General features: G+C 39.0%; 1 protein-coding gene across 1 annotated transcript in view; it reads right to left on the bottom strand.

The window, feature by feature from the left end:
- Positions 1–4,642: 4,642 nt before the first annotated feature.
- Positions 4,643–16,964, bottom strand: part of LOC145651286 (NACHT, LRR and PYD domains-containing protein 3-like) — a 38,869-nt gene continuing 26,547 nt past the window's right edge. The window contains exons 5-7 of the mRNA XM_081697354.1: positions 14,709–14,879; positions 7,641–7,811; positions 4,643–4,817 (exon numbers count right to left, since the gene is read on the bottom strand). Coding sequence (XP_081553480.1) covers positions 4,643–4,817; positions 7,641–7,811; positions 14,709–14,879 — 517 coding nt within the window. The remainder of the gene's footprint in view (positions 4,818–7,640; positions 7,812–14,708; positions 14,880–16,964) is intronic.

The following is a 16,964-nucleotide window of genomic DNA, read 5'->3' as shown; positions in this document are numbered from 1 at the left end:
CTCTGTCTGCTGTGTCCACTCTCTTCCATGTTCTCCTCCTGGACACTTTCACCATCAAGTTCTTCTGTCTTTTCTCTCTCATGCTGTCGTCTTACTAAAGAAGGTTGCCATGGCAATAGCATTACTCTTTCTCTTCATCCTGGTTGTTTTCTGTCTCTCTATACTAACTGTAAACTTACAAGCAGGAGTATTTTATATTCTAGCCAGTTCCTTAGATTTAAGGAAGCTAACATTAACCTCATTAGCTTTGTTACAGAACATCAGGGACCCAGCATGCCACACACACACACACACACACACACACACACACACACACACACACACACACACACACACACTTCACTCCTTCTCTCCTCCTAATCTCCTGATTATTGATTACTGTGTCTTGTTTGTCTTTCTTTCTCTCTTGTAATTAAGTCCACAGGTTCGCTCGTCCAGTGCTGAACATTGTTCCTCACTACTGTGTTCAGATGTCCTGAGTTTACTGTCAGCTGTCTGCTCAGTTTCTCTCTCTGCTGACTCCACGTCTTCTACCATCACTGTTCTATTTTAGTTTGATGTCTCTGGCTTGATGAAAAAATTAGCAGCCAACATTCACTCCTAAATCAAGCTAATCTGACGTTAGCGTGAGGTATCTAGGTGTAATAACCAACAATATACTGTAACTTGGCAAGCTTAAGGTTACTAATATTAGCCAGCTACATGTTTCATAAAATCACCCATGGGGAGAGATCACAGGTTTATCTTAAGGAATAACCAATAAACCTTTCAGGACTATTGAATGAATATTAACTTGTTGCGTTCTTTCCTCCAGCACGGCTATCAGTTCAGCTCATCTCAACATGTGTTTAACACACGGTGTAGATCATAATGAGAACAGGGTCTCCCACCCAAAAACACAAGGGAATCGTGTGATTGTAAAAGTGTCCTGTAATGTGTCTAGAACCTCAATGGTTCAGCTTTAAATGTTTTCATTAAGACTTTAAGGGCTTTTATTTGCAGAGACATTAGAATGACTGATGTTTACAGTGTTTCTATACATAAACTAGATAAAATCACTCAGTGAAAATCCTACATTAGAACAGTTCATTTTACAACACTGTTGTTGGAGTTTCTGAATATATTCATCCTGTAAGACATTTTGAAAAAATCTTTGTGCTCAGGTGACCAAAGATGCAGCTTGTGGACAAAATACCAAAGTGCCTAGTTGAAGCAGCATTGTAATAAATACACCTGTACATGTGGACAAGGACTCATCTGGGTCTTCTCTTTACAATGTTATATTTCTCTTATAGACTTGAAAATCTGCTCATGCATCACAGATGTAACTCTTTGTCTCCACAGTGTGGTCATTTAATGAAATGCAGCAAGGTTTCAACAGAAAACTATATTTAGGAATATTTAAAGAAGAGAAATTTATAATATAGAAGTGTAAATTTCCTTGCATTGCCTTGCCTGGCAATGTTTGTTTAATACTGTACTATAAGGGAGTTGACACTGACCTTTTTAAAATGACTCTTTATTTACATTCAAAAATAGTCACAGAAACTAACCTGAGAATCTCCAGTTTACAGTATGAACTCTTCAGTCCAGCACAGAGCTGCTCCACTCCTGAATTCTGCAGGTCATTATTATTCATCTCCAGCTCTCTCAGTGAATTTTCTGTTTGTAGAACTGATGTGAGAGATTTGCAAGACTCTTCATTGAGACCACAGCCAGATAGTCTGTAAAAGAGTAAATAAAGTAAATAATGTAGTTCAGTCAGAGGATGATGAATTAAAAGATCTGAACAGCTAATAAAAATGTAAAGAAGAGCTTGAAAGGTCTGGAACACACTGATACATTTTTAGATTTTTAATTTTACAAACACAGCAACATTTCAACATTACCGTGTCTTCATCAAAGACAAAATGGACAAAGACATGACAAATAACATTCATTAGCAACCTAAGACAGGTGACCAAATAATGGATGGTTGGTTCATAAGTCAGTGAATGGCAGTTACCATAATCAGAGTCCAAATATCAAAATATCCCACCCCTAACACCATAACAGGAAACAGAACAACACAGATCTCATTCAATGTTTCACAAATACAAATACACTAATATACAAACAGAAAATATTGTTGGAAGACATGCAGAGTAGTGATTATGGAGGAATAAACATTGCAGTATTGATTATGGAGGAATAAACACCGCAGTAGTGATTATGGAGAAATAAACACTGCAGTAGTGATTATGGAGGAATGAACACTGCAGTATTGATTGGACAGAATGCAGACAGCATAATCTTTTACTGGTGTTTACATTCCTGTGCTCACACTATGAGTCACTGATCATGAAACATTCTCCTCTGCCTTGGCTTTTCCCAGTGATGTCCTGAGTTCTGTCTTTGTGGTGCACCGAGAATCCCGGAGGCTCAATAGCTGAGTCAGGGACCCCATCAGTCAGTCAGGTGTGTGTGTGACTCAGACCCAATCAGTCAGTTAAGTGTGTGTAAGGCAACTATCTCATGTCTGCTGTTGACATGAAATGTGTCCCTGGAGTTTGTCCTTCATGGACTGTATGTGTGCAGTAAAATACTCGGGAGAAGAGGATCGTTCACATGTTGTTTCAGTTGGATCAGAACTTAGACTCACTTCTCACTTCTCTCCACTACAGCAGACCTGTGGGTCTACAGTGAGAGTGGACACAGCTGACACTACAGCAGACCTGTGGGGCTACAGTGAGAGTGGACACAGCCGACACTACAGCAGATCTGTGGGGCTACAGTGAGAGTGGACACAGATGACACTACAGCAGACCTGTGAGGCTACAGTGAGAGTGGACACAGCTGACACTACAGCAGACCTGTGGGGCTACAGTGAGAGTGGACACAGCTGACACTACAGCAGAGCTGTGGGGCTACAGTGAGAGTGGACACAGCTGACACTACAGCAGAGCTGTGGGGCTACAGTGAGAGTGGACACAGCTGACACTACAGCAGAGCTGTGGGGCTACAGTGAGAGTGGACACAGCTGACACTACAGCAGAGCTGTGGGGCTACAGTGAGAATGGACACAGCTGGCTCCTCTGTCTCTGTCTGCTGTGTTCACTCTCTTCCATGTCCTCCTCCTGGACACTTTCACAATCAAGTTCTTCTGTCTTTTCTCTCTCCTGCTGTCTTCTTACTAAAGAAGGTTGCCATGGCAATAGCATTACTCTTTCTCTTCATCCTGGTTGTTTTCTGTCTCTCTATACTAACTGTAAATGTACAAGCAGGAGTATTTTATATTCTAGCCAGTTCCTTAGATTTAAGGAAGCTAACATTAACCTCATTAGCTTTGTTACAGTACATCAGGCACCCAGTGTGACACACACACACACACACACACACACACACACACACACACACACACACACACACACACACACACAGACACACACACACTTCACTCCTTCTCTCCTCCTAATCTCCTGATTATTGATTACTGTGTCTTGTTTGTCTTTCTTCCTCTCTTGTAATTAAGTCCACAGGTTCACTTGTCCAGTGCTGAACATTGTTCCTCACTACTGTGTTCAGATGTCCTGAGTTTACTGTCAGCTGTCTGCTCAGTTTCTCTCTCTGCTGACTCCACTTCTTCTACCATCACTGTTCTATTTTAGTTTGATGTCTCTGGCTTGATGAAAAAATTAGTAGCCAACATTCACTCCTAACTCAAGCTAATATGATGTTAGCGTGAGGAATCTAGGTGTAGTAACCAACAATATACTGTAGCTTGGCAAGCTTAAGGTTACTAATATTAGCCAGCTACATGTTTCATAAAAACACCTGTGGAGAGAGATCACAGGTTTATTTTAAGGAATAACCAATAAACCTTTCAGTTCTATTGAATGAATATTAACTTGTTGCGTTCTTTCCTCCAGCATGGCTGTCAGTTCAGCTCACCTCAACATGTGTTGAACACACAGTGTAAATCATAATGAGAACAGGGTCTCCCACCCAAAAACACAAGGGAATTGAGTGATTGTAATAGAGTCCTGTAATGTGTCTAGAACCTCAATAGTTCAGCTTTAAATGTTTTCATTAAGAATTAAAGGGCTTTTATTTGCAGAGAGATTAGAATGACTGATGTTTACAGTGTTTCCATACATAAACTAAATAAAATCACTCAGTGAAAATCTTACATTAGAACACTTCATTTTACAACACTGTTGTTGGAGTTTCTGAATATATTCATCCTGTAAGACATTTTGCAAAAGTTCTGTGCTCAGGTGACCAAAGATGCAGCTTGTGGACAAAATAACAAAGTGCCTAGTTGAAGCAGCTTTGTAATAAATACACCTGTATATGTGGACAAGGACTCATCTATGTCTCCTCTTTACAATGTTATATTTCTCTTCTAGACTTGAAAATCTGCTCATGCATCACAGATGTAACTCTTTGTCTCCACAGTGTAGTCATTTAATGAAATGCAGCAAGGTTTCAACAGAAAACTATATTTAGAAATATTTAAAGAAGAGAACTTTATAATATAAAAGTGTACATTTCCTTGCATTGCCTTGCCTGGCAATGTTTGTTTAATACTGTACTATAAGGGAGTTGACACTGACCTTTTTAAAATGGCTCTTTATTTACATTCAAAAATAGTCACAGAAACTCACCTGTGAATCTCCAGTTTACAGTGTGAACTCTTCAGTCCAGCACAGAGCTGCTCCACTCCTGAATTCTGCAGGTCATTATTATTTATCTTCAGCTCTCTCAGTGAGTTTTCTGTTTGTATAACTGATGTGAGAGATTTGCAAGACTCTTCATTGAGACCACAGCCAGATAGTCTGTAAAAGAGTAAATACAGTAAATAATGTAGTTCAGTCAGAGGATGATGAATTAAAAGATCTGAACTGCTAATAAAAATGTAAAGAAGAGCTTGAAAGGTCTGGAACACACTGATACATTTTCAGCCTTTTAATTTTACAAACACAGCAACATTTCAACATTACTGTGTCTTCATCAAAGACAAAATAGACAAAGACATGATAAATACATTTTCAGCCTTTTAATTTTACAAACACAGCAACATTTCAACATTACTGTGTCTTCATCAAAGACAAAATGGACAAAGACATGATAAATAACTTTCATTAGCAACCTAAGACAGGTGACCAAATAATGGATGGTTGGTTCATAAGTCAGTGAATGGCAGATACCATAATCAGAGTCCAAATATCAAAATATCCCACCCCTAACACCATAACAGGAAACAGCACAACATAGATCTCATTCGATGTTTCACAAATACAAACACACTAATATACAAATAGAAAATATTATTGGAAGACATGCAGAGTAGTAATTATGGAGGAATAAACACTGCAGCAGTGATTATGGAGGAATGAACACTGCAGTAGAGATTATGGAGGAATAAACCCTGCTGTATTGATTATGGAGGAATGAACACCGCAATAGTGATTTTAGAGGAATAATCACTGTAGTATTTATTATGGAGGAATAAACACTGCAATAGTGATTATGTAGAAATAAACACTGCAGTAGTAACTATGGAGTAATGAACACTGTAGTATTGATTATGAAGTAATGAATATTGCAGTAGTGATTATGGAGGAATAAACACCACTGTATTGATTATGGTGGAATAATCACTGTAGTATTTATTATGGAGAAATAAACACTGCAGGAGTGATTATGTAGAAATAAACACTGCAGTTGTGATTATGGAGGACGAAACATTGCAGTAGTGATTATGAAGGAATAAACACTGCAATAGTGATTATGGAGGAATGAACACTGCAGTATTGATTGGACAGAATGCAGAGAGCAGAATCTTTTACTAGTGTTTACATTCCTGTGCTCACACTATGAGTCATTGATCATGAAACATTCTCCTCTGCCTTTGCTTTTCCCAGTGAGGTCCTGAGTTCTGTCTGTGTGGTGCACCGAGAATCCTGGACACTCAATAGTTGTGTGAAGGTCCCCATTAGTCCGTCAGGTGTGTGTGAGTCAGACCCCATCAGTCAATCAGTTGTTTGTGAGGCAGACCCCATCACTTAGTCAGGTGTGTGTGACTCAGACCCCATTAGTCAGTCAGGCTGCTCTATCTCTTCCTCACTCTCTTTCTCTCACACACACACACACACACACACACACACACACACACACACACACACACACACACAAACACACACTACTTCTGTCTCTCTCTCACAGACAAAAAATAGATCTGCCTCTTTCTCTCTGTCTCTCTCTATTTCAGACACACACACACACACACACACACACACACAAACACAGATAATAGTTCTCTCTGTCTCTCTCTCTCTCTCGCACAAACACACACACACAGATAATAGTTATCTCTCTCTACCACACACAGATAATAGTTCTGTCTCTCTCTCTCTCTCTCTCTCTCTCTCTCTCTCTCTCTCTCTCTCTCACACACACACACACACACACACACACACACACACACACACACACACACACACACTTCACTCCTTCTCTCCTCCTAATCTCCTGATTACTGATTACTGTGTCTTGTGTATCTTTCTTTCTCTCTTGTAATTAAGTCCACAGGTTCACTCGTCCAGTGCTGAACATTGTTCCTCACTACTGTGTTCAGATGTCCTGAGTTTACTGTCAGCTGTCTGCTCAGTTTCTCTCTCTGCTGACTCCACGTCTTCTACCATCACTGTTCTATTTTTGTTTGATGTCTCTGGCTTGATGAAAAAATTAGCATCCAACATTCACACCTAAGTCAAGCTAATATGACGTTAGCGTGAGGTATCTAGGTGTAATAACCAACAATATACTGTAACTTGGCAAGCTTAAGGTTACTAATATTAGCCAGCTACATGTTTCATAAAAAACACTCGTTGAGAGAGAGCACAGGTTTAACTTAAGTAATAACCAATAAACTATTCAGTTCTATTGAATGAATATTAACTTGTTGCGTTCTTTCCTCCAGCACGGCTGTCAGTTCAGCTCACCTCAACATGTGTTGAACACACGGTGTAAATCATAATGAGAACAGGGTCTCCCACCCATAAACACAAGGGAATCATGTGTGATTGTAAAAGTGTCCTGTAATGTGTCCAGAACCTCAATGGTTTAGCTTTAAGTGTTTTCATTAAGACTTTAAGGGCTTTTATTTGCAGAGAGATTAGAATGAATGATGTTTACAGTGTTTCCATACATAAACTAGATAAAATCACTCAGTGAAAATCTTACATTAGAACACTTCATTTTACTGTTGTTGGAGTTTCTGAATATATTCATCCTGTAAGACATTTAGCAAAATTTCTGTGCTCAGGTGACCAAAAATGCAGCTTGTGGACAAGGACTCATCTGTGTCTCCTCTTTACAATGTTATATTTCTCTTCTAGACTTGAAAATCTGCTCATGCATCACAGATGTAACTCTTTGTCTCCACAGTGTGGTCATTTAATGAAATGCAGCAAGGTTTCAACAGAAAACTATATTTAGAAATATTTAAAGAAGAGAACTTTATAATATAAAAGTGTAAATTTCCTTGCATTGCCTTGCCTGGCAATGTTTGTTTAATACTGTACTATAATGGAGTTGACACTGACCTTTTAAAAATGGCTCTTTATTTACATTCAAAAATAGTCACAGAAACTCACCTGAGAATCTCCAGTTTACAGTGTGAACTCTTCAGTCCAGCACAGAGCTGCTCCACTCCTGAATTCTGCAGGTCATTATTATTTATCTTCAGCTCTCTCAGTGAGTTTTCTGTTTGTAGAACTGATGTGAGAGATTTGCAAGACTCTTCATTGAGACCACAGCCAGATAGTCTGTAAAAGAGTGAATACAGTAAATAATGTAGTTCAGTCAGAGGATGCTGAATTAAAAGATCTGAACTGCTAATAAAAATGTAAAGAAGGGCTTGAAAGGTCTGGAACACACTGATACATTTTCAGATTTTTAATTTTACAAACACAGCAACATTTCAACACTACCGTGTCTTCATCAAAGACAAACTGGACAAAGACATGACAAATAACATTCATTAGCAACCTAAGACAGGTGACCAAATAATGGATGGTTGGTTCATAAGTCAGTGAATGGCAGTTACCATAATCAGAGTCCAAATATCAAAATATCACACCCCTAACACCATAACAGGAAACAAAACAACATAGATGTTATTCAATGTTTCACAAATACAAACACACTAATATACAAACAGAAAATATTGTTGGAAGACATGCAGAGTAGTGATTATGGAGGAATAAACACTGCAGTAGTGATTATGGAGGACGAAACATTGCAGTAGTGATTATGAAGGAATAAACACTGCAATAGTGATTATGGAGGAATGAACACTGCAGTATTGATTGGACAGAATGCAGAGAGCAGAATCTTTTACTAGTGTTTACATTCCTGTGTTCACACTTTGAGTCACTGATCATGAAACATTCTCCTCTGCCTTTGCTTTTCCCAGTGAGGTCCTGAGTTCTGTCTTTGTGGTGCACCGAGAATCCTGGAGGCTTAATAGCTGAGTCAGGGACCCCATCAGTCAGTCAGATGTGTGTGAGGCAGACCCCATCAGTCAGTCAGATGTGTGTGACTCAGAGCCCATCAGTCAGTCAGGTGTATGTTTGAGGTAGACACCATAAGTCAGTCAGGTGTGTGTGAGGCAGACACCATAAGTCAATCAGGTGTGTGTGAGGCAGACCCCATCATTCAATCAGGTGTGTAAGAGGCAGACGCCAGTCAGTCAGTCAGTCAGTCAGGCTGCTCTATCTCTTCCACGCTCTCTTTCACACACACACACACACACACACACACACACACACACACACACACACACACACACACACACAATACTTCTGTTTTTCTCTCTCACACACAAATAATAGATCTGTCTGTCTCACACACACACACACACACACACACACACACACACACATCGATAATAGTTCTGTCTTTCTCTTTTTCATGCAAACACATAAATAATAGTTCTCTCTCTCTCTCTCTATTTGACACACACACACACACACACACACAATACTTCTATCTCTCTAATTCACACATACACCGATAACAGTTTCTCTCTGTCTCTCTCTCTCTCTCTCTCTCTCTCCATCTCTCTGATGCACACTCACACACACACACACACCTAATAGTTCTGTCTTTCTCTCTCTCTCTCTCTCTCTCTCTCTCTCTCTCTCTCTCTCTCTCACTCTCATACACACACAGACACACACACACAGACAATAATTCTGTCTCTCTCTCACACACAAATAATAGTTCTGTCTCTCTCTCTCTCTCTCTCTCTCTCTCTCTCTCTCTCTCTCTCTCTCACAGAGACACAGATAATAGTCCTGTTTCTCTCTATCACACACACACATAGATAATAGTTCTGTCTCTCTCTCTCTCTCGCACACACACACACGGATAAGACAAAGTATTGTCATGTTTAACTATCAAGTTTAACTGGAGCACTTAAGATTCTTACAAGTACAGGGGTTTTAAAATGTGATAAACCAAAGTAAATTAGTAAATAGATTAAAAAAAAACAACAACTCAACTTTCAAGTAACAAACAAGAGAACAACAATTTTGATGAAATTTTTGATGAACAACACAAGAAACCATCCAAACACACAGCAGCTAACAGGAGTGGAACAGTAGCATCTTGCAGCTAAGGACAAAACTATGGATAAAGCCATGGAAGTCGGGGAAAATTACATGAAACATAAAAGGATAATTTACCTTCAAGCCTTCTTTCAGGGAATATCAAGGAAAGAACATAAACCCCACATTTTAATACTTGATTCATCCAAAAAGTAGCTCCTTTGCTATTGTAGCTAGTAACTAATACAGTGAACCAAACCACCATCACCAGTGTCCTGTTATATACAGAATACAGTGAACCAAACCATCATCACCAGTCTCCTGTTATATACAGAATACAGTGAACAAAACCACCATCACCAGTCTCCTGTTATATACAGAATACAGTGAAGCCTGGCACAGGGCTCTCTGTGCCATAACAAGCCACATATAAAAAGGGGCATATGTAATGGAAGACAGATAGTTATTGAAGATGAAGATGAGGATAACACCATCCTAACTGTGAACATTTATCACAACGGCCCCGTCATGTTTCAAGGCAGTGAGGCCTCTGCTCTGTTCAGGAAAACTTTACCTTTATCAGAACAGCAGCAGAGACTGAGAGAGTAACTGAGGAGGAGGAGACTAGTAGCCACGTAGTCCAGGGTTCAGGGGAGGGACGGGAAAACACCTCACAGACCAGCACAACACAGGCCAGACCAGCACAACACAGGCCAGACCAGCACAACACAGGATAAACCAATACAACACAGGTTAAAACAGCACAACACAGGCCAGACCAGCACAACACAGGATAAACCAACACAACACAGGATAAACCAGCACAACACAGGTTAAAACAGCACAACACAGGCCAGACCAGCACAACACAGGCCAGACCAGCACAACACAGACACATGGAGATCATGGTATTCCAGCAAAGAGAAAGTCTTTCTCTCCAGGAAGATGAGACAATAGAATTCAAACATCTTCTTCTGTCCAACCCACCATCCAATGAACCCTCCCAGCATCTCAAAGCTCAGCTGGACCCGTTAAAAACTCACTGCTGGAACTGAAAGGAGAAGTGTTGGAGCTCCAGAAGGACAGAGAGGCTCTCAGGAGGGAGCTCAGTGCAGTCAGAGAGAAAGTACAGCTCAGGGACAATACCATGATCACCCTGAAGGAGGAGCTACAGAGACTAAAAGAGAGGTACTACAGCTCAGGGACAGTACCATGATTTCCCTGAAGGAGGAGCTAGAGACTAAAAGAGATGAGCTACAGCTCAGGGACAGTACGATGATCACCCTGAAGGAGGAGCTACAGAGACTAAAAGAGAGGAACTACAGCTCAGGGACAGTACCATGATCACCCTGAAGGAGGAGCTACAGAGACTAACAGAGAGGAACTACAGCTCAGGGACAGTACCATGATCACCCTGAAGGAGGAGCTACAGAGACTAACAGAGAGGAACTACAGCTCAGGGACAGTACCATGATCACCCTGAAGGAGAAGCTACAGAGACTAAAAGCCAACCAGCAGACCTCTGATTCTGCAGAGCAACACTAAATCAACTCTGAACCACAGACTGCCACACTGAGCACCATCCGGTCCATCCACACTCAGTCAGATAAAAAAACCTAATACAAATATTCCTCCAGATGCAGGCATAGTCATTTTAATTGATTTTAATGGAAAATTCTTAAACGAGGAACAGCTTTTCCCAGGATCTAAAGTTGCAGAAGTTTGGTGTTCCTGAACCAGCAATGCCCTCCAGCTTCTTACACATGCCATCTCAGGTAATCCAAGCCACCTCATTATCCAGAATGACTTGAGGGCAAAGCAAGAGTGTAGCAGAGTGTGTAAGAAGAGTAGCACAGACCTCCACAGAGACCTTCCCCTCCTCCAAAATCACCATCTCTACCATCCTGCCCAGTAGAGACTTCCATCCAGCTACAATCCACATGATAAATGTAGAGATCTCCTGTGGATGTGCACTGTTGGCTAATGTGCACCTGACACACCACTCCAACCTCAACATCTACAGCCTTCATGACCACGTCCACCTGCACAAGGACACTGTGAGCATCTCTGCCAGCTGCCCAGCAAGCCATCCACAGTAAAGTACACCTGCCATCAACACCCACCCCCAAAACACAGCCCAAACAGCAGACCTACGCCTCTGTAGTACAAACTCCACCCTCCACAAACGCTACAGAGATGGAGAGATCAAATGGATGCTCAACCTCATATGTCAAGGTCACAATTCATTAATGAAGAAATAGATAAATAGATAAATGAATTAATAAATAAAAAGACAAATAAATAAATATCACTGTTTATAGGTTAGTCATTACACCATCTTAATATGTATGTTTGTATACATGAATTGTACATATTTGTATATATAATATCAACATACTCCCTCACTTTTACAGGTTTATCTCATTTTATTTGTATTTGTGTTTTTCCTTTCATACTTCATTTAAATAATGAAACCATTATCTGTCTTTCTATGGAACATTCAAGGTATAACATCATCCCTGTTTGGGTACAAAAGTATAAACACTGAATTCACAAATAACACAAAAGATAAAGACATTATAAATCTCCTTGAAACCTGATGAAAATCTGATTCGGTGACTCACTGTCCTTTAAACTACAAGGAAATCCTCCTCCCTGCTGTTACACTCCCTGACATTAAAAGAGGGAGAGATTCAGGTGGAATCACTATCTGGTAGAAATCAGAACTATCAAAGTTCATAATTCCTCTGAAATTAGAAAAATCACTGAAATACAAACAATCAGATCAAGCCAAATTACTTCAAAAACAAATCTACATGACCCACTGGAACACACAAATACAAGTACAAAGTAAAATGCAGTATTAACTGTCTATGAAACAGAATACTGTAGCAGATAACCTGCTCAAAGTGACTGATATTAAACACAGAACCATGTTGACAAAGTCCAGACTCAATTAACATGGCCTGGCGGTCCAGACCAGCCAATATAAGACATCAGTGCAACAAAGACACTGTAGAAACATTCAACCAAATACATCAAATATACTTTACAAAATTTGAGATGGTCCACCCCAATTTAAGTATCTATGGAACACTGACAAACAGGTCAGTGTGTTAGGAAGGATGAAGTATTCTGCACTTTCTCACTGAATGTGAAACTATATATATATATACTGGTCTATATACTATTAGGCTGTAGGTATCTCATTAGCTAGCACTACTATTAACAACATCCTCCATATTCTGGATCAAATGGATTCAAATACATATGAAGGAATCAACATTAGCCAATCCCTGATTACTATGTTATTATCCACATAATCTTCCAGAAGGTTTAATTGAAGTGATTTACCATTTACCCAAGACATTTATCTAAACATTTATTTAGCTAAACTAAAGCTAGCAAATAACTAGAATCACAGACAGTTATATTAATGTTTATGGGGAACTGGATGCCAATTCTTTTAATAAGCAAATCAAATTCTCAGAAAATTAATCAACTTTTCGATCTACCTGACACAAAATATCGGATGTGAACACAAATACACCCCCCCCCCCACACACACACAGAGCATGATATGATAGGGTGTCTTCAGGCATCCCCAATTCAGATGTAAGACTTTTTAATACAACTTCCAATGTAATTTAAGACCAAATTTGCAGTGAGGATGTACAAAAATGAAATCAGTTTGAATAAATCATAAATAAATATTATGTTTAAATACTGTCATTGAGGAACAGATGCTTCCAGATTAATTTTGAAGAGAGACATAAGAACACTTAATAATCCAAGAGGACAAGAAATTGACACAAAATCTGACAGAAAAAATATATCTAGTTAACTTGGGCACTTTCTACAAAAAATTCTTGATAGTGAGAGCAGAGTTAGTGAACGGTTACTTCCCTGTAATGTTCATATGTAGCTAGCTAGATAAAGCTGGAGCTAATAACCTGATTTCTGAGAGGACTGCAGACCATATACACAAAATATGTAGAAAGTTACACATTTATAAATCGAGTGAAACATTTTGAGATGGACAGTGTCAGATGAATCAGTCTGACTAGAATTTCCTGTGGAGATCCAACACCGGTTGCTAGTCACCTGGACTTAGTTTTGGTAACATTGATTAGCTAGCTAGTGTGGTTCCTAGATTTTTCCCACATTCCAGTACATTTATGAAGTACACTTTAAATAGAAAATTAAATTAATGGAAGAGAATAGCTGGTCCAGTATTTATTACATTACAAACAAATGTGGCATAGTCCGGAGAATATCTAACAATCACACACAACATCTCCACCACTATGTTCAAACATACATGATTCAATATATGCACCAACCATCACTGAACATACATGCACAAAGAACACCAACCATCAGGGGATATACACACAGAGCACCACCCATCACTATACAAACATACATTCAAAGGGGACAATTTAGAATATTCAATCAACCTAACTTCCGTGTTTATGGACTGTGGAGAGGAAACCAGAGATCCTGAAGGAAACCTACACAGATAAGGACTGAAACCCAAGACTCTAGTGCTGAGAGAAACAGGGAAACTCCACTCAAATAGGGAGCCAAGAGCCAAGTGCAGGCAGAAACCTCACTGAGGGAGGAACTCAAACCCAAGACCCTAAGGCTGATGGGCAAATGAACTGAACACCAAGCCACCATACTGCCTAACTAACAGCATAACAATAACAACATAACAATATAACAATAATAAAGATGATAATAATAATTCTTCTTCTTCTTCTTCTTCTTCTTCTTCTTCTTCTTCTTCTTCTTCTTCTTTTTCTTCTTCTTCTTCTTCTTCTTATTATTATTATTTCTTTATTTTTTAATACTAGTTGTGTAAACCTGATCATGCAGTAAAACGTAACTCTTTGTGGCCACAGTGTGGTCATTTAATGAAATGCAGCTAATTTCACCAGAAATTTATTGTCTGGATCTATACATCTTTGTCCCGCAGTACCTTATTTTAACTCTGTTAATGTTGCACTACAAGGCAGTTTTGTAATTTCTTTAAAGAAGAGGGCAATCACATTTGATAAATTGTGCACCATAATGGTTCCATTTGAGAATAAATTAACAGAAACTCACCTGAGAATCTCCAGTTTACAGTGTGAACTCTTCAGTCCAGCACAGAGCTGCTCCACTCCTGAATTCTGCAGGTCATTATTATTCATTTCCAGCTCTCTCAGTGAGTTTTCTGTTTGTAGAATTGATGTGAGGGATTTGCAAGTCTCTTCAGTGAGACCACAGCCAGATAGTCTGTAAAAGAGTAAATACAGTAAATAATGTAGTTCAGTCAGAGGATGATGAATTAAAAAATCTGAACTGCGAAGAAAAATTTTAAGAAGAGCTTGAAAGGTCTGGAACACACTGATACATTTTCAGCCTTTTAATTTTACAAACAGTAACATTTCAACAACTGTGTCTTCATCAAAGACAAAATGGACAAAGACATGAGAAATAACATTCATTAGCAACCTAAGACAGGTGACCAAATAATGGATGGTTGGTTCATAAGTCAGTGAATGGCAGTTACCATAATCAGAGTCCAAATATCAAAATATCCCACCCCTAACACCATAACAGGAAACAGAACAACACAGATCTCATTCAATGTTTCACAAATACAAATACACTAATATACAAATAGAAAATATTGTTGGAAGAGTAGTGATTATGGAGGAATAAACACTGCAGTAGTGATTATGGAGGAATAAACACCACAGTATTGATTATGGTGGAATAATCACTGTAGTATTTATCATGGAGAAATAAACACTGCAGTAGTGATTATGGAGTAATAAACACTGTAGTATTGATTATGGAGGAATGAACACCGCAGAAGTGAATATTAGTGTATGAACACTGCAGTAGTAATGATGGTGGGATGAACACTGTAGTAGTGATTATGGAGGAATGGACAGAATGCAGAGAATTATTATTCATCTCCAGCTCTCTCAGTGTGTTTTCTGTTTGTAGAACTGATGTGAGAGATTTGCAAGACCCTTTAGTGAGATTACAGCCAGATAGTCTGCAAAGAAATACACAGAGTACAAAATGCAGTTCAATCAGAGGATCTACAGACAACACAAAAGGAGTTTATGATAATGAAAAGATATTACTAATTTTGTGTGTGTGTGTGTGTGTGTGTGTGTGTGTGTGTGTGTGTGTGTGTGTGTGTGTGTGTGTGTGTGTGCGCATGCACAAAATATGAGACACAGGTCATGAATGAAGTCCATGTATTTCTCTTCAAATAGAATGGTGCCACTTGATGGAAGAGCTGTCATGATGGTGGCATCACCTGTGTGATGCCATTTCCTGTTTTTGAAATTCCTTCACATGATTAATAGTTTAGGTTTTCCAATCTTTACTATTGTCCTATTGTTTATTCATTTTCTGTAACTGCATACAATTCTGATATCAACAATGTCTATAAGTCACAGGAGACTACTCGACCATTCAAAACTTGCTGATGCAGACAACTAACCAAAGCTAAGTGTCTACTAGCTATCTAGTATTTGTATTTCACCATGACTTCAGTCATTTGTTGCTTGTGTTGAGTGCAGCATGTTTAGATTAATCATTACTGATAAATGTATCTATGAGAAGTACAGATTCATCATTAGCGAATAATCTACAATTCTCACAGTTACATTTATCATTAATCATTAATGATAAACATATCTCTGGTTACAGGAGACTCTCAGCTTCAGTATGTAAACTACAGAGCTCTGGTTATACGAAAATAAGGTAATAAAATGTGTTGGGGTAAAGGCCAATCATTATTCTGTATTTTCATGAGGTGATCTGTGATCTAATTATAATAGGCTTTGAAGCTCTCTGTAGCAGGTGCAGAGAGGTGCAAGACTGTCTGAAAGCATGAATAATGTTTCTGGGGTATCTTAAGGTCAGAGACCTTTTGGGACTCTGAGTGCAGAACTGAGGCTCTGATACAGGTGGTTTCAAGGCTTCTGTACAAGTCTAAGGCAGATTACTCTGAATTGTTCCAGTGAGAAATAACTTCATTAGTGTTGAAAAAGATCTCTGTTTTTAAAAGACTTGAAAGCCTCTTTGAGAGTTCTGTGGCTAAGCAAGGTTCATTATTTTCCCACAAGGGCAGAGTGATACTGACCTGCCACATCATCTTGCAGGTGTTTGGTGGTGTGAGTTGAGATCATCTTTGTTTAAAAAACATCTTCCAATGGGATATAATGGTGTCAAGTTTAACTTGCATAATGATGGATCTCAATTTGCATATATTGAATAATATATGTTTGAACATAGTGTTGGAAATTTCAAACACTAGTATGTAAAGAAGGTGGGACGATTACATAATCACTTCTG

The sequence above is a fragment of the Electrophorus electricus genome, chromosome 1 (genome assembly GCF_041902795.1).
Source record: "Electrophorus electricus isolate QZ-2024a chromosome 1, ASM4190279v1, whole genome shotgun sequence".
NCBI lineage: Eukaryota > Metazoa > Chordata > Actinopteri > Gymnotiformes > Gymnotidae > Electrophorus > Electrophorus electricus.
This window is presented reverse-complemented; position numbering and strand designations above follow the sequence as displayed.